This window comes from Harpia harpyja, chromosome 1, assembly GCF_026419915.1.
Source record: "Harpia harpyja isolate bHarHar1 chromosome 1, bHarHar1 primary haplotype, whole genome shotgun sequence".
In the NCBI taxonomy this organism is placed as follows: domain Eukaryota; kingdom Metazoa; phylum Chordata; class Aves; order Accipitriformes; family Accipitridae; genus Harpia; species Harpia harpyja.
In genome coordinates this window covers 63,919,111-63,938,283 of record NC_068940.1, presented here as the reverse complement: position 1 = coordinate 63,938,283, position 19,173 = coordinate 63,919,111, and the positions used below count along the sequence as shown (strand labels likewise).

At 39.5% G+C, this 19,173-nt stretch overlaps 1 protein-coding gene across 3 annotated transcripts in view; it reads left to right on the top strand.

The window, feature by feature from the left end:
- RBMS3 (RNA binding motif single stranded interacting protein 3) overlaps nt 1-19,173 on the top strand; it is a 730,467-nt gene that overhangs the window by 565,828 nt on the left and 145,466 nt on the right. For all 3 annotated transcript variants that reach the window (XM_052797551.1, XM_052797566.1, XM_052797557.1), the window contains 2 exons: nt 4,531-4,688; nt 14,850-14,929. In XM_052797551.1, coding sequence (XP_052653511.1) covers nt 4,531-4,688; nt 14,850-14,929 — 238 coding nt within the window. The remainder of the gene's footprint in view (nt 1-4,530; nt 4,689-14,849; nt 14,930-19,173) is intronic.

Sequence of the window (19,173 nt, the reverse complement as noted above, 5' to 3'; positions counted from 1 at the left end):
CCAGGAGCAGGCTTTTGACGGTGCCTTGAGACTGCGCTTGCAAGTTTGCATGCCTTGAGCATGATGCTTTTGCAGCTGGCACACACAGCAGGCTCCACAGCTGCCTTCCCACTCCCTCCGAGAAGCAGCAACTTGGCCTGGTCTTGTACCCATTAATTAGCCGTGTTTGGAACACAGGGTCTGGGAAAGACAGAGGAGCCGTGCTGCCGCACTGCGGTGAGCCCTCCGCCGCTCCCGGCAACCCCCTCCTTCTCTGAGCCCCCCGGGGCGGCAGCTGGCTGCAGTGGCCAGCCCTGGTCCCCCTGGGGGGCCCTTTCACATGTGGGGGATTAAACCTCGGAGGCCGCTGTGCTTTGGGAATATTGTGTCAACAGGTGTGTCATTCCCCTGTGGTGTGAGACGAGCCTGGTGTCTCTGGTGTGGTCTGGAGGGGGAAAGCGGGACAGGGACTGCAAAGCCCAGGCAACAATGGTGGGGCTCTGCTTGGCTGGTGGCCCCGCTGCGGTGGCTCTAAGTCGGCAGCTGTGGGACGTCCAAGGCATGGTGCTGTTGGAAGTGTTTGTGGGGAACGTGTGGCTTTTGCCCCCCCCCCCCCCCCGTCTGTTCCTGTCCAAAGAATTGGGGGCATAAGGGGAAAATGCAGTTCTGAAGTGACTGTATCACACGATTGACTTTCAGCTCTCTCGCTGATAACTGGTCAGTCAGTCCAGTTTGGGATTGGACACAATAATAAATGGGATTTTAGCATCCCAAGGTGGGAAGCAGCATTTTTTAATGCCTAGTGAAAAGCCATAGGAAGAATTAAATGAACCAAAGGGAGCCTGGGCCACACTGTGTGGATCCAGATGCCACCATTGCCACCAGTCCTGCAACCTTGGGATGTGATCCTTCACTGAAGGCAGAAACCTGACTGTCAACTAGCTAGGATTATGAAAGGCTAGTAGTTCGTGAGGTGCTTGGACTTATGGTTCTGGTTAGGCTCATCTTGTCAACAAATAGGCACGTTTTGAACAGCAGGTCACCTGCCTTTCACAGTGAAAAACTCGGCAGTTACACGGGGCCAGGGAAGCGAGTATGTCACACAGGAGCTTGGGGAATCTGACATGAAAAGGCTCGGGCAAACCGAGGAACATGTATCGGCACCTCCACGTTGCAGAGGGGATCTCTGCGCAGCTGAAAAAGATCATGAGGAGCCCCAGTGCCAGAGGCTGGGAGGGGGGGGCCGAGCCTGAGAAACAGGGGCTTGTGAGGGTAGGTGGCCGTGGGGTCTGGCTGTGTGGTGGCAGGGCAGCTGGGCTCCACACTGCTCCTGTAAAGCCCACTCAGCTCCAGGCTTTGTCACTGGGAAGGCATTTCATCTTGTTTCAGTTTGTGGTGTAAGATGTGGCATCTGTGGGGTGATATTTCTCTGTAAAGGAAAGGGGTATTTCTCTAAATGTTATATTTGTATAGTAAGGAAAAATAATGTGGAATTTTTTTCCTTTCTTAGAAAACACTGTTGTGTTGTGGAGGTAGTGTGAGCAGCCACATCTGTCTCTCTCTGCTTGCAGCTCTTGTTTATCATGTTGATAAAAGATAGGCTTGGTAAATCCTTGTGAGAGAGTGACTGTGGCCTGCTAGTCTTTAATTCATCCTCAGAGTGTAGCTAAACTTTCCACGGATATTTAAAACAACGGCATTTAATCTCTAACACAGTTAAAAGGCTTATGTGTTCCTTCTGCAGAAGTGAGACACATTGGCGGTGGTTCTTATTTATTTTATTTGTTTGCCCCAGCTTGAAAACTAAGTAGGCAAAAGGAAAGTTCCCATTTTAATATTCTGAGGGACTGAATTGCTTCAGTGAAAGCAAAGGCTGTTTTGCGGTTACTGATGCATAACTCTGCTTTCTTTCATATTAGTCTGTGCTTTGGCTATGGGGATCTCATCTGCATATTTTTACTAAATATTGATAAGGGACGTCAGTCCCTGAGCACTGATTGGTTGATTAATCAAAGTCCTTAACCAATCAATGGGTAGAGGTTTGCATAACAATGTGATTATTTCTGAAAAACTGTGCCTATTGGAATTGCAAACCTTTCTACTTTGATTTGCTTCTGTAATGCTTCTGCTTTAACTGCCTCCATTGCTCGCATTTTCAAAGTATTTATTAACAATGAAGATGCTTCCTAACTCCTATATCTTTCTTTTTTCCTGTGGCCTGTGTGTGGGGAAAAAAAAGTAACAGCAATAAAACTTAAATAGTCTGCACACAGAAAAGGAGAAAAATGGGGGGGGGGGAAGACGAGAAAGAAAATGCTTGGGGTTTTTGTTTGTTTGTTTTTCCCAAAGCTAAAAGTGTGATCTGAAGCTCATATTCCTCTCTTTTCTTGCCTACCTTCCCCCCAGGACTGTTTGCATGATTTTCCTTGCATTGTCGATACTGTACCAGTTCTGACCCCTCACTAATATCTTTGGGCTATTGGAGAGGAACTAGTTTTCAGATCTGTGTGAATATAAATTGAAGTGAAAGAAAGGAAGATGACTGCAGGGAAACATGACCGGAAAGGGAAGGAATTTTTTTCTAGATTTGGTGTTTATAACTTCAGTTCAATTTGCAGTAAGTTTGCTGTTTGTTTGTGTGTGGTTTTCCTCTCCTCTGCCCCTTACTATAAGGTGTGGTAATAACTGGGTATGTTTTTACAGACAGCAACTTGAAGATGTGCCCACTTAGTTCTTTTATTTCCGTTTTGTAAAATAGTGGGGAATTCAACCTGCATGGTAGTGTGTTTTTTCATGGGGGTAATGGGTCTGGAGATGTAAAGCTAGAATGCAATGGGCATTAAGTAGTATGTCCAAAGGCAAGTGTTTGCAGCTCTTAGGTTAGAGTCCAAATTATGCAGTAAAACACTATTACATGCCTCCTGATTTTGGACCCTTTGGGGTATCCATTTTCAGCTTTTCTTCTCATCCAAAAGGGCTAAAATTTCCCTTGAGCCTGGGGTAAGAGAAGCTGAAAACTTTCTTTGGCTTCTGATTCTGGTATTTAGCTATGCTAGACTTTGCTTAGTCATTCTTGTCCCTGCAAAGATTGGGTGTGTGAATCACAGCTTGAAACAATTTCTGCTTCCATTTTTGAGGCCTTGAATGTGCAAGGCAGTGATGGAACAGACATCTTGGTTCTGTCCTGTCTTCATACATCTTCTAGAAATAGGACATGTGATTCTTTGTGTTCGACAAGACACATCTGCACTGATTTTAATGGGGTGTAATTTGAAATTAGTTTACTTAAACCAGGGCAGATGGCTGCAGTATTGTATGTAATTTCTTCAGTGTGAGGTTGTGGTGCTGCTGCAAGATTATTAATCTGGTTTTAGGACACCTCACAGCAAAAAGGGTAACACTGTTTTCACAAATCTCAGTGTTGAACAAGTACAAATTAATTCTGCCCATTAAAATGTGTAATGAAAAACAATCCAAAAACCTCTCAGAAGACTTTGTCAGGGAAGGTATTGTCTGGCCTACTGCACAGCATAAAGATTGTATCTTATGCTTTTGGTTTTTAAGCATTAGCTAAAATTATGTAGTCATGCCTGATCCCAATCAGGCTTGTACTGACAGGTGATCAGATATTATGTAAAGCTCGTATCAATGAAAATGGAACCAGAGCCATGAAAATTTGCGAGGGCTTAACTAAATTGATTTAATATAATCAAGACCTGGTTCTCTGTAGACAAGGTTTTTATTTACTGCTTTAATACACTTATATTACATACGACATCTATGCCTCTCTCATTTTTCTGTGCAGTAGTTTGGCAAGCAAGAATAGAAGTTGGAATGGTTGCCAAAACAGAAAGTTTAGCCTAAAAATCCAAAATAGAACGAGAAAGATGTCTTCACATTTGTTTTCTCAATTATTCATACTTCAGGCTTTATTTTATAAGATATTTTAATTCAGTCTGAGAATAAACATGTGACCTATCTCACCAGGACCTTAGACTGAACTGCTGAACTCCCCCCCCGCCCAGTTAGGTCTTGTTGCACATTATCAACCAAGACATTTCTGATGGGGGAAAAAAAAGGAAAAGATACTATGGAAAGTGTTCTGTGTTTTCAACCAACCTTGCTCATGATGAACAGGTTGAATGGGAATTCTGCAGGCTGGAAAGCACATCTGCTTAAAACATGTGTTGAGTTTTCTTTCTTTATTTATGTTAACAGTGAGCACATTTGTGGAACTCATGTTTTCTTCACAATCTGTTTGCTAAATTAGGACACAAAAACCCAAGAACGCTTGTGCATGAGAGTAATTTTCTGTAAGTGAGTAGTGTCACTGAGTTCAGTAAGAGCAGTCACGCACAGAATTAAGCACATGCATGAGAGTTTGCAGAAATTTGGCAAACGTTGTCGTCATGAAAAGATTGCGCAGCTTTGTTTCTAATGCAGCTATAAATTCTTGGCTTGGTCCTATTTTGAGTAGCCCCCATTGTATGAGCCATAAGCTATTCTATTGTGCTAAGCCTAACTGAGGACATTTCTCTTATTTTGTCATAGCAACAAGAGCAAGATCCCACAAATCTATACATCTCAAATTTACCCGTTTCCATGGATGAGCAGGAACTGGAGAACATGCTGAAACCCTTTGGACATGTCATTTCCACCAGAATATTAAGAGATGCTAATGGAGTCAGCAGAGGAGTCGGCTTTGCCAGGTGAAACCTTTACTCTTTTTTGATTCATGCACGTTTTTTGGCTTTGGTCCTTTGCAAATGCTGCCTATTACGTAACTCTGAAGCCTCATAGCTATGGAAAATGCAGAGCAGCACCTTTATCAGATTGTGTGTATGTTCTTTCAGCCAAGCTAAAGAATACCAATGCAGATGGATGATTGTTACCTTTCTTTAAAAAATAGTTCATTGTATGTATGTATAGGTGAATAAAACTTGCTATGAATAGTGAGCTATCCATGCAGTATCAAGCTTGGATAATAATAAATGTCCTACAGCCAAAAGCACACACTTGGTGAAGAAACTGTTTAAATGTTTAGCAAAGATTTTGCAACAGGAAAAAGTAAATTTAGCAGTTGGAAGAGCAAAGGGGAGGAACTATAACTGAAGAAACGTGGCTTCCTTGAAAGCTGCAGGGAACTCAAGCCTGTGACAAGAGCTTAAGAAGAAATATTTGCATATAACAAGCCCTGTTGCAGTAGTCAGATATTTTAGACAGAATGGGCAACATATTATTACCATGTACTTCATTGTCAGTACAGATAGACAAGTTTCCATGTTTACTCTCAGGGAATATTTACATAGATTCTCTTCAGCTTGAAACATTCTTGAATCAAATAGTTTTCTTTTGAAAAGCCAAGGAATAGAGAGCTATATATAGAAAGGTATTGAAAAAGCAAATAAGAAGAGAAATTTGCAATTGTGCTGTAAATCAGTTTTCTGCTTCAAAAGAAAAGGAAAAAAAATCTCAAATCTTTGTTTCTACAGAATATTCATAACATTGTGCTTTGTAGAGAAGGCAAAATGACTTAGTCATCTTGCGAATTTCTTTGAAATATACCGTATCTTGGTATATCATGGCACTTCTGTTAGTGTCATAACACTACTGAGTGAAATGGGGTACTGTATGATAAAAAGGTGGCTTGCAAGATAAGTGACATTGTAGTGTTACCTTTGTCCTTGATGTGAAAGATCATTTTGCACAAAAAATGTTAAGATAATATTGTCTGAATTCAAACGGAAAAAGGCAAAAGATTTATGCTGAAAGATGACACACTGTTCCTTACGCATTCTTGCAGATAATAACATGAATTTTTCTACCTCACTAAATACAGATCAGTGTAAGTCATGGATAAACTTGCATTTTAAAAAAATTACTTTGTGGAAATGTATTTAATTATGTAACATATTTCAAGAAACCTTTGGTGATCTAGCATGAAGGTTGTGTAATTCACCATGCAAAAATGACAAAGGGCTAAAACCTTTGCTCCATCAAAGTATACAGCAGATCGTCCATTGACTTGAATGAGGCCAGAGTTAATCCAGGAATTTAGAACTGTAGCTGAATGCTGACTCTTGTCTTTGCAGAATTATCAATACAAGATTTAATTACATGACCACCTGACCTTCTTTTTGTAATAAAGTGCTATTTGGTATCTTTTTCCTGCACATCAATCCAAATAGATTAATTTATTTCACTTTGCTTGTCATGAGGGTTTTGTTCTAGTGTACCTACAGTGTGAGCACATGCTGAGTGGGTATAAATGTAGTACAGGTAGGGGATGGCAGCTGTATTTCAGCCCAGATAAGATTTCAGAAGTTCAAATCAGCAACCCGTGTGGTGATCCTGGCTATTATACCTTCTGACCTGGGGCCTTTTATCACAGCTCTTAACTGAGCCGCAGAAGCACAGGAGTAAAAGTTAACTTTGCATACGCTAAAGTGATGCAGCATCCAGCAATTTTGAAATTTGATGTTTCAAAGTTATTAATTAAGCACTATGATGATTAAAAATCACTTTTTGATTCTGCCCAATTATGTGAATAGTCAATCTCAAAATAAGTATATTCAAAAAGCAATCGGAAATAAAGACTTAACAGTAGACAGCTATTGTCAGATTTTTCTCCTAAATGGGTATGATTAGCAGTTTTATAGTACTGCAGGTGGCTACTTAATCATTTATAACCTGGGTAACTTCAAATGTTCTTGGATCAAAATTATCTGAGTAATGTCTGGCCACATTGGAGTTCAGCCTCCTTTAAAGTATGCACATACAAAGCTAGCTCTCTTTTTTAAGCTGTGAAAGTACTTCCTCTCTTTTGCATCCCTCAGAAGCAACTGAACAGATTTTCCCAAAACTTTCCAGAGCATTTCTCTGTGGCTTGAACCCAACTGTGCCTAGGTATGCTCCAAGGGAGATTTTGGGGAGGAGAGTTATCAGCAAGGGGCCAGACAAGGGAAGCTTTAGACTCCAACAGTGGCTCCACAGAAGTCCATCCAGTTGAAAGGCAATTGCCATAACCTCTAGACACCCGACTCTGCCTCGCCCCTGGCCTGTGCTTTGTACTTCAAAGCCATGCTACCTGGCTCCAGGCTCTCTGTGGGAGCTGGCATTCTGCAGGGCTCATGTTGCTGTTGTCATTTGGCAGCGTGGGTTTCTGCTGACACCGGCAAGCAGAAGCTGGGACTAAACACAGCCTATCGTATAGCAGAGAGATAAATTAGGAGGAGGAGGGGAAAGAAACACTTACTAGAAGTAAGGAATTGGAAAAAGGAAGCGGTACAGATGAGAAGCTTTAAGTTCAGTCTGTTGTAAGATTGCGGTCGGAAGAGGGAGTGACGCAGTGTTGTCCTCACACAGGATTTCATCACGAGACTTAAACTTGTAGGCATTTCTCTTAAATCCCTGTGGCTGGGAGTCGTCTGATGACTTCAGCATCTGATCTTTCATTTAAAAAGTATAAGTGGATTCCTCAGAGCTTAGAACAAAAGCATAGTCCTTCATTGTCAAAAAAAAACCAAAACAACGAAAAAAACCAACCAACCAAAAAAAAAAACCAAACCAAAGGAAAAAAAGCCACAGAAACTGGATTTGAAGACTTTTTTTGAGATATAATCTTAAAGCTGATCTCTTATGATTTGAGTTTTGCAAACAGGACATTAGCAGTGTTGGTGGTGGTGTGAGTAAAAAGGAGATCAAACATAGTGAGTAAGTGAGCAGGTCTTTGAGGGAGGCTGGAATTGCTGGATAGAAGGTACTGAAAGCATGGAGGGAAATATTTAACTTCATCCTGAAGATGTGTTGTCACTTATAAAGAGTGTATGTGCTGGAAGACCTGGCTTTCCACAGGCCCATAAAGGGTGAGTTCCAGATGATAAGGTGGGAGAAGATAAAGAAATAACACAATCACAGTGGAGCCAAAGCAGTGGTGCTGTTTTGCTAAATGAAAGGGAGAATATTTAGAGGGAGATTTCTGAGGATCAGTGATGATGCTACTTTGGAGGCAGAGAAGTGTCAGTAGCACCAGGGGATAAAGGAACATTCAGGCAGTTTAAGGATGCATTTGTGAAGAGGGGAAGTGCTTTGTTCTTCCTTATTCAAGGGTTTAATTGAAGGCAGTTGAAAAGGTGCTATAAATTTAGCTTGAACAAATCCATCATTTGGGATGGTAGTGCAGGCTTAGATATTATAAGGATCATTCCCACTTTTAGTCAGAAGAATGATCTGTCATATCCTACATCTTACGCAGGAAATTGCCTTATAATTGGGTATCTCAGATGAAACTGGAAATCACAAACATGCCCCAAAGACTTTGTGTGATACCTTTAAAATATTCCAATGTCTGTGGTGACAAATTTCCATTGAAAGGCCGCCCTGGAAGGGGCTCACAGCATCACTGCAGGGTGCTGGGGAGGTCTGTGGGAGGATGTATGTCCATGACCCTCACATTTCCATCTGGCACTGCAACCTGGACCAAATTTTGGTAAACTCAGTACATCCCTAAGAAAATTGCCAGGCATGGAGCTGTACTTTCAAGGAGAAGCAAACTCCAGAGAGGGACAGGTGGGGCAGGATTCCGAGACAAATATCAGTGGGACTCCGTAACATGAAAATGGATATGAAGCCCTTGAAGGTGAAGAGGGAGGAACAAGGAAAGTTAGGAGCCATCAGATAATTTGACTGAGCAATTTTCATAATCCAAGCCCGAGGTACTGTGAGTTTAACTGAAGAACTCCTTGGGACATGGAAAAGGGGGCAAGGAGGCATTGGGGTATACCTTGGGGAGGGACTTACTGATACCACTGAATCATGAAATAAAAATTGTATTTTATAACCCCACAGTAAAATACCATTCAAATATTATTTAAGTATCCTTCCTATAAAGATAGTATTAGTAATACCATACATACATGTACCACACTCAACTGAACAGCAGAGCAAGCATTTTATAGGTCCTTTTAAATGATAAAGTGCAAAGAAAGAGTTAGAAACCACTAACTTTTTTATTTTGTTTGCTGTCTTGTAACTTAAAACGACCTTGCAAGATTCACCCCCCAAGCGACATTTTACAACGAAGTCATAAGCCTCTGAAAACAGAAATTTATGATGGAAATGCTGACAGTCAGACAGTCAAGTATTGCACTGCTGGCGGGCACCAGTATAATGCTTAACCTGAGACTGTGAAGACAGTAGCATAAATCAGCCTGGGTCTAGGTGGAAATGACTGTGTGTTCATACTATTCTTTTTTCAGTAACATGAGAAAATTTGTTGAACACAAACTGTCATAAAAGAATGTTATGATGCTGTTCCCAGCAAGTGACCAAAGTCAAGAGATTCTCAATTAGCTGTCTCTATCATCTCAGAGCAAAAGGAAATATCAGGGAGATGCTTCCATCCCTTTGTGACAGAGCTGGGGGGTCTGTAGTGAGGCATTTACCCACTTTTTTGTTGGGAGTTTGGGCTTCATCCTTGTCTTTTCCCTACCTTGTTCTTCTGGTAGAGCTTCCAATGGGTTGCTTTTCTCTGCCTGCATATGTTTTTTATTAAACTTATCTCCTACTTGTCTGCATTTTACATGTCTTAAATTTAGTCTTTGGAAACAGTATTCAATTCAGCAACTGAAAGGGAGCAACAGAAAATGGGAAACAAGATTTTGAGCCCCCACAGGATCATTATTCTGTTTATAGAAGTTTTGCATGGATTTCAGTAGAAATGGATGTGCTCCAGCTTCCATTGAAGCAAAACAAGAGAGCCAAGCCTTTAATTTGTATGTTCTTTCCTCAAAGGAAGCTGTGCATCTTTCAGGGTTTTTCAGGATAACGTAGGTATCATTTAGTTATATTGGCTTTCTTCTGAAATAAAGAGGTTTCTCTATGGAGAGTACTGTAGCTCTATGCAGAGATACTCAGGCAGCTCAAAACGGTCACCTTGGCATGATGGGTCATGCTGTGAGATATAATATGGACCATATTCCCAGAGAAGAGGAGCCTATCCTGTCCTCACTGGAGTGGTTTCTGCAGATTTTATATATTCATCTGAGATAGTAAACAACTTGTTATTCGTGCAAACAGGACTGAACATGAAAAATATACAGGCAAGACATTTTGGGAAAAGATATAATTTATGAGTGATGAGGAGAACTTGTCAAAATTAGTATCTCTTTCTAGGCTGTAAATTACAAAGGGAGCAGTTTTTCCAGCATTGGATTCAAACCAAAAAGCACAAACATCTTGAAGCAATCTCTTACCAGATGAAAAGTTGGGGACATAAGATACCTAAGTTAGTTACAGGAGAGAAGAAAATCACAGGTTGCAGCTATATCAGGGTCTTAGAATTCCTGGAATTAAATTAGCAAAATAAAGAAATTAGTGAACAGGTTGCCATAGAAGGATGAAGAGTAGAACATAAGGAGGTGCTAAGAAACCTCATACTAATCAAACCTACCTTGTAGCTTTAGAGTATTTAAGACCTGAAGATCATTTTCCCTGACCTCTTTTATATCACAGGCAGTTGAAGTACTCCCAGTTACCTAATATTGAGATAGTACTTGTCTTTTACTAAAATACAACTTTCAGAAGTGATTTGAAGACATCAAGCAGAAAAAAAAGCCACCTCTTTTCTCTCTAAAGTGTGCCAGTGGATCATCTTCCTTGCAGTTAAATGTTTCTGCCTAATTTCTCTTTCAAATTTATCTGGTTCTTGTCACAACTTTCTCAGCAAGATTAAAGAACTACTTAGTACCTAGTTTATTCTCCCGCAAAGGTACTTATGCACTGCTATCAGACTGCCCCTGTAGTCATCTTTTTGATATGCTAAAGAAATTGAGTTCTCTGGTGTGTATTCTAACTATGTTCTTTGGACTCCTCCACTGTATAATATTGCTACTACCTACCAACTTCCATCTTTGCAAAATGCGTTATATCATAAAGAAACATTACCCCTCAAGATTTATTATTCCTGCTCTTATAAATATAAGAAAACAACGATATTCATGTGCTGATCATAACATAAATGTGGTAGTAACAATTTAATCTTTAAATATTTACTCTGGATATAAAAAAAATAGAATCCTGATTCTCATTTACATTATTATTATTAAGTAAAGTGACTACAGGATATATGTAAACCAAACCCACATTTTACCCCTACCTGGTAATTACATGGTACCAAATATTTCTCATGTAATAATTATGTAATCATAATGTTATTCATTGTATATACATTTTATTAAGTTGTTTCTTGACACTGCATCAATCTTTATAATAAGCATCTGTAAGAGCTTTAGTTTTAAAAAAAAAATTAATTTTCCCTTTTTCTTCTTTTTTTTTTTTTTCATGGTAAAGGTTCCCTATTACTTATAACAACACATAATGACTACTTTGGAGCCACTATGGTCTGTAGAGAGAGTAATAAACATTTTTTTAAATTACCTAAAATAAATATTTAATAGTAAGATGTGAACGGCAAATTACTTAGTTGTGATACTTGCTTAAGCACCCCCAAATTTTGTTCTTTTACTAATCATATTGGAATATCTTAAATTTGCAAACTATGGCTAGAAAAAAATCATAAAATCAGTCTTCCTTTTCAGATTTTTTTAAATTCACTTCCTTTCCAATTGGATAGAATATGGACAGTCTAGTTACTCATACTGTATTTGGGAACTTTACAACTTGGTTTCCAGAACCTGGAGATATATAGACACAGTTGAAAATAAATTCTCATAGTTTTGTTAGTTTCATTGTTTTAGATCATTATCTTTACCTTTAAAGATATCATAAGAATCTGGCCTATGGCTTTGATAAATTTTTTTCTGCAGTGTATTTCCTGATTCAAAATAATACTCAGATTCATTATAGTTATCTCCAAATTGCATTTAAACATGAATTGTTATCTAAGATCCTCTTAGGATCAGCACCAAAATCACATTGTTGAAGGGAATTTGAAAATGATACTTCATGAGTGATCTGATCAGAAGCAAATTTCTATTACCATGTGAAGCTGATGTCCTCCCCTTTCCAGCAGGAGAGCTGAATATCTGTATCTTTCAGTAGAAGGTTTTGAAACATCTAAGATGTTTGTCTTTTTTCCAGAATATTATCATTTGCCACATTTTTGTTCTATCAGTTATGAAAAAACCCCTAACACTGAAAAAATGGATTTAAGAGTGCTCTTCCCCCAAGTTTGCCTGTGCTCCAATGATATGCTTTTGTAGAAAACCTGTCCCCTGGAGGCTAACTTTTAACATGTAACATTCCTGTTAATGATATTTTTATCAAATACCAGTCTCAACCAGCATTTTGAAACATTTCTATCTCAGACGCGAAGAATAAATTCATGACAAAAATCATATTTTGTCCATCTCCCCTGAGTTTCCAAATACATTCTGCAATAGAGGAGTGCCACAGCTTTTTGAAGAAAAAGTAGGTAGAATTTATTACTGTAGACCTAAGAAAAGTATATTATTATTGGACCTTTTTCCCAGATATGGCTAGTCTTTATGGCTAAACCAAGTAAGAATAGAAAGAGGAATGTCTGAATGGATGTGTGCAGATAGGTTCAGCTCATGGGTAGGCACCTGCCATAGACATTGCCACCTAAGTGGTTGATGTTGATCAGAGTTTTAACTAAACTAAAACCGGGGTCTTGTGATGGCAAATATCAGATAATTTTAGTGATATATCTGGTTGCTCTATACCACTCATTCTTCCCAGTCAGTCAGTGAGCTAATCATCCTGACAAACACAATTTGAAAGGGTTATTTCTAAAAAACGGGTATTGTGGACAAGTGTAAATTATAATTCATACTTAGGCGGCCCTGGGGTAGATGCCATCGTGGTGAGTTAGTGGCTGGCTGGCCAGCCTCGGTGTGGCCGGGAGGAAGGTCCACCCCACAGGCACATGTTGCAGAAAGCATGCGGGGGACTCAGGTAGGGGAGACAAGGGATGGATGTAGTGTTACTCAGCGACAAATCTGAAGGAAACATGTATAGATGGCTTTGTCTATTGTGCTGCCTTTTCAAACTGAGTCGATAATGCCAGTGTTGGTTTCAAGCGAAGTGTGTGCCAGATTACAGATAGCTAGCAATGGCATTTGAGAGCCGTTAATTGTGAAACTTGAGAAGAAAATGTGCGCATTCCTTTTCAGAGTGCTATTCGAATGGTGGCCTTTTTATCCCAGAACACTGTGGATTTCACTTTTATTCTCTTCCCACATAAAATGCATGAAGTGCACTGAGTCTCTTTCACTTGGCAGCTTATATATTGCATTCTTTGCAGGGACTGCTTTGGCTTGTTAAATTGTACCCCATGTATTAAAATGAAATTGTCACTGCTGTGTGATGCAACATAACATGGTTTGACACCAAGAGCCTGCAGCTACAGAAAACAGACTTTTATTGCATTTATTCTTTCAGAGACAAGAGTCTCTAAAGGCTCAGCACAGACATTCACTTAGTTAAATCTGAATGAAGCCAAAGTGAACAATCTAAGTTGCTGTCTTTGTGCTTGTAGAAATGGCCCAGCCCGTGTGATATGCAATGATACAACCTGGAAGGGCAAATTTTTAATGATTCCACCTGAAATAAACTGACAAATGACTTTGATTTGCTCAGAGAATTAATCAGGCAATCAGGATATTATTATTATTATTATTATTATTATTATTATCATCATCATCATCATCATCATCACCATTATCATTATTATCGGTGCTGGTGGGGTGGCCCTTTGAACTCTGGCAAACTTGTACGCTGGGAGACAAAATGCTCCTCTGTGCGGGCTGCATTTTCCCAAAACCATGTGACAGGAAGGGTGGTGGATAAATTAATTTTAAAAAGATCTAGACTGGTCAGAAGTAAGCAATATTTATGTCAGTGGAGTTATTTTGTGGAGTGTACCTGGAGGTAAGCACTGGTGTATTGAAGGAGCATTGAAGATGGTTTTTAAACACAATTTTTCTAAGAAAAACAAAAGCAGTACGACTTTTCTTTTTGCTTGCTTATTAGCTTTCTGTTTCTCTCTTTCCTCTCTTCAAAGTTTCTATACCCACTCTGTAGCAAAGTCAGCTGTTCTCTGGACTAGTGTGCAGTCAATTTACAAGACTGAAAGAATGGTGAATTCCCAGATGTGGTATAACTGTGTTTTGGGATTTGACTAGTAGCTTTGTATTCTTTACAGTTCCCTCAATAATATATGTACCAGTTCACTGTTAATGCTTTAACATCTCAATGCTGGAAGTTATCTCAAGATCATATGAGATGAAAGTAAGGCATTTCACCTACCAATATTACATGTAAATTACTGTCTTCACCCAAAATTTGGCTTTATGTTGTAATAGGCATATATGCATTGGTTTTGGTTTTGCTATAGAGTCTGTCTTTGCAGGTTATTTTTTAACATTGTAATCCTTAATTATTGTTGCTTAATCCTCTGGGTTCTTTCCCAAATCCTGAATGTTTTTTTCCTGTCATTTGAAGTTATTTTGAGTGCACAAGGAATCTAGAAACACATCCTTTGCCTTTCCAAGCAGCACATGAGAGCATAAAGAATGTCCTTGTTCAGGGTGATCCCCTGGAGCCAAAAGGGGACTGTTCATTGACACTGCTGCAGCTCACACACAGCTGGGAGCGCAGCTGCAGGCTTTGAGGGTGGCAGGTCCTCCTCGCAAGCCCCACCATACTGTAATGAGCTCAACCAGTTTCTTTGCAGAAATCGGCAAGAGCAGCTTTGAAGATTTCTCTCAGCATCTGTGCTTGTCCTTTTTTTCTCCTTTTGCTTTTTGTTGTTGCTGACTGAGCACTTTCATAACAGTCTAGTAACATGTATTGCCTCTACCCCCATCCTACTCTCTTCTCTTTTCCAGAATGGAGTCTACAGAAAAATGTGAAGTAGTAATTCAACATTTTAATGGCAAATATCTGAAAACCCCACCCGGTCTACCAGGTAAGTCTAGCCGTTACTATGAAATTTAAAATTCACTGAAGAGTTTAGAATACAGAAACGTTGGAATTTATGTTGAGAGTGGCTTGTATTACTGGCCCTGCTAAGAGGGCGTATGACCTCCCTGGTTGAAGCCTATCCTTTATGACCCAAAGCAACTTCTTCCTTTGCCAAGTTTGTATTATTCAAACATTTATGCCTGACAGCAGTAAATTTAAGTGCATATAAAAATCATGTTGTCTTACTGCATTTTTTCCTTTTAAATGCATATATTATGTGGGATTTTTTTCCAGCTGGAGCAAAGGCCACATAAGTAAATGCCGGTGCTTCTCTAACAAACTAGAAATACAACTAGATCGGCAACTGCATTATAGGTTATAAAGTAGCCAGGATTTCAGGTTGTAGTAACTTTGTATTCTTTACAGTTACTAGTTAGTGTTACTAGTTACTGTTAGTAGTATTAACAGCAACAGCTGTTAATACTAATGGAGGATATTTGAAATATGAAGTGATTTTATACCATTTGTACTTGTCATAACTTAATGAAATCCTGCCATTTTCTGACAATACCCATCAAATACATTCATTGGTGTGTCCATGTGACATCAAAAGCCAAGTTCCAGCCACTATCTTGCTTTTAAAATCTTCAGCTGTTATCTATGTGGCCATCAGCTGTGCAAAGTTTAGTGATCGGTTGCCTGATTCTTAGTGCTTGACAAGGCCTCCCCAAGGCCACAAATCTGCAAAGATTTCTCCCTCAGATTGTCTGAAGAGCTATGTTCAGTGAACAGGAAATCCTTGCAAGAATTGTGTCCTAGGTTATTCTCTATTTTCTTTTTAACTTCCATTAAACGATTTCCTTTTTTGGTTACTTTCATTAAATTCCTCCTTATTCATTGCCTGGTTCTTTATGCAGAAGATGCACTAAATACTCTAATTAAAAGAGAGCCATCTGCACAGCTACTGTGTACAGTAATTGAATGCTGCAATGTACATATAAATTTTAGTCAGATCACCTTCATGAAAGAGCATAAAACTTTTAGTACAAGCTGTAAGACTACATTTTATGGATTTCTTTTTCAAAAGTAGTCACTGACAATTTTTCTCAACACCAACTAATGAAATACACCACCAACTTTGTGAAGTACAACAGACTCGGGCTGCGTAGAACAATGGGCAAAGCAACATAGGCAGAGACCTTAAACCTTTGGCGTGCCTTTCTGTATGCATACATTGAGTCCCAGTAGTAATCTGTTTAATATCATAGCAACACCCAATGGAAAGAGTGTGAATAGCAAGGAATCAGTAAGTGCAGCTTCGTCATTATAATCCTATGTGCTCCATGGTCACGTTCCTGGACGTCTCAGAGAGGACTCATCATTTGAGCAGGAAATAAAGCAGAATATTCTTACAGTGCCTGCTTGAGACAAAAAGGCTACATGGTAAAGAATGAAAGCTAGAAGTTGAAAATAGTTTTATTTTCTTTTTTTGTTTTTAATTTCTAAATTAGTCAGGAATATACTGGGTTTTCAACAGGAACAATGTTGGACATCAAAACAGGAATCTTGATAAGAGAGCATGATTACTTACCTTTGTTCCAAGAGATACACTGAAATTGGATTTTAATGGTTATAACTTTTACTGCTTTCTTAATTAAAGGACATGAATCAGCTCTTAGTTTCCTGAAGAAGGTGTCCATGTGGGAAAATTGTCTACTATGTTTCTCTTGTGATTGTTCTGATCAGATGGCATTTAGTTGCAAGGATGAGCTGAAAGTGACTATTTTAAGAGTTTTCATTTACCTGAGTACCATTCAGATGCAGATAAAGCATAATGCAGCTTGGGGCAAAGCCACTGAACCAGTAACTGAACTCACTCAACTATGAATTAGATATCTGTAAGATCCCATCTTGTCTTCCATTTTTGGAGGACAGATTTTGTAGCTTCAAACACAGATAATTACAAATTATCATAGGGTATTTGATCCACGTAAAAGAGAATATTTGTGCCTCATTATTAGAGTAGGGCACTCTTCAAATCCATATTTAACAGATTTTTCTTATTCACTCCTCTTCTTAAGAAGCAAGAGGACAAACATGATCACTTGAGCAGTTGGGTCGATTCAAGTGATACTGACCTCTCATACTCATTTACCTTTGATCCAGGGCAAAAAACACTCAGCCCTAGTTTCTTCTTCTTGACATAGATTCCTGTTAGAGCTTCTACTCAGTTTATACACCTGTGCTATGAACCTGTATTTAAGCCTCTCAGCAAAGATAGAAGCATCTTGCTTTATCCCCCTCCTGGCAGTTGCTTATCTACCTGCATGGAGAAGGAAGGAAGATCAGGTCTCCTAGTGTACTTGGAAAATCACAGTCAGAGTCTGAAAATTATCCTCCCAGCACCTCAGTAATTGGCATAGAAAGAAGATCATCTCTAGTTATTGCTGTGACCTCTTTATGGATTTCAGTTAAAAAATGAGGAACCAGAGAACATTAGCGGAAGTATGCAACACTATCTGTTATTAACCTCTACTGCTCAAAGACATGATCTTACTGTGAGAGAAAATTAACTAATCCTTTTAGGGTTAAATTAAATTGATTTAGGATTTTCAGCTGGATTTCTTTCAGGTATAGCAGTGAACTGGGAGGGGTTTACATTTTTGTCCACATCTCCTCTCACCCAGGCTCTGATGTTCTGGTTCAGGCTTGCCAGCTAATAGAAGGTTGCATGAGGCCCATCAAGAAAGAAATCAGCCTGGCTACAAGCCATTTTATACTACTCTGATTCCTGAAGCAGTGGGATTACGGAGCAGACAAACCATTTTGGCAGGTAGCTTCCATCCATGCTGTCTTCCCTAGTCGTGTTCCCTGAGATGCGATCCTGGTGACACAGTGGGATGTATGTGTGTGGGAATACCATGTCTGCAGGATAAAATGTTCATGTGTTGTGGGGGTGGTTGTGCCTAGTTACCAAGTCACGACGGAAGAAGGACTGGAGTAGGTAGCTTTCACGTGATGCTGAACAGCCCATCAGAAACACTGGGCACCGTGACTCTGGCTTTCACAATGAATAAATCGTGGACCATGACTTAGTTATATCCTCCCAAGGAATTATCTCAAACATTCATTTTGAATACAGAGCTATTTCCCAACTAGTGTTTCCTTGGCAAATGAGATGTAAATTTAATTGGATGTATTTTTTGTTGCTGTTGGAAATAAGATAGAAATTACAGGAGAGTCACTGTTGTGTACCTGGACATTTGAGCCCAGCCAGGAGTCACACATCTAAGCTGACCCAGGCCAACAATACAGTAGGAAAGGGTAAAGCAGTGTTGTGTCTGCAAGGAAAGAAGGGCACACAAGGCACTCTGGAGGTTCGGTATTCTGTACATTCCTGAGGCAAAAATTTCATTCCTTGTTTGATTTTCTAACTTCAACTACTGTCTGTTGTCTCTTAAAAATTGTCGAGCTGAGCACTTGCAGCTCCAGACCACTCTGCTTCAACCCAGTAACAATGTAAAGGTTATTTTCTGGCACTTGCAAAATCTTGCTGGTCAGATGTGTAATGCCTAGGTAAATTGAGCAATACTGTGTCTATGTTAGTGAATTATTCTCATTAAGGGTGCTTCTCTGTCCAACTCCTTGGCTTCGTTCCATTCCAAAACCAATTGCTCCACTGTCCTGCTTGCTCAACTAATAAGCATTTCATGATGTTCAGTCTTAGATGTACAGTACAAAATAATTGGTTACCCCATAAATAATTAGTTAATATCTTTGTATTTCTTCCAGACTGAGAAAGTACAGTTGTCTCCAGAAATGTGCAAACTCTCAGTGCTTGGCAGATTCCATGTGAACTTCATAAATATTCTGAGTAGCTTTGAGTGATTATTTTTTCAGTGGTTTTTTTCTGTTTGTTTCTGTTTTCCCTTTATTAGCACTGTTTTTCTGAGATAAATAGACCAGGGGCTACTGGGTATATTTTCTTCCTATAGAGAGTGCAGCCCCATGTGAAACTAATTGTAAAGGCCCCGTATTGCCACTCTGAAGGAGAAGTCAGCAAATGAATGCCTCAGACTATAGCGCTGTATGTCTCCATCAAGATGTAAAGGGCACTACTAATGATGAAGTTAGCTCGCCCTCAGTCTTTCAATACTGCATCTCCTTTTGTTCGTGAATGGGAGACTATGTGAAATCCTGCTAATCTGTCACATTTTGCAATCACTGAATTCAAGTAAAAATTCCTAG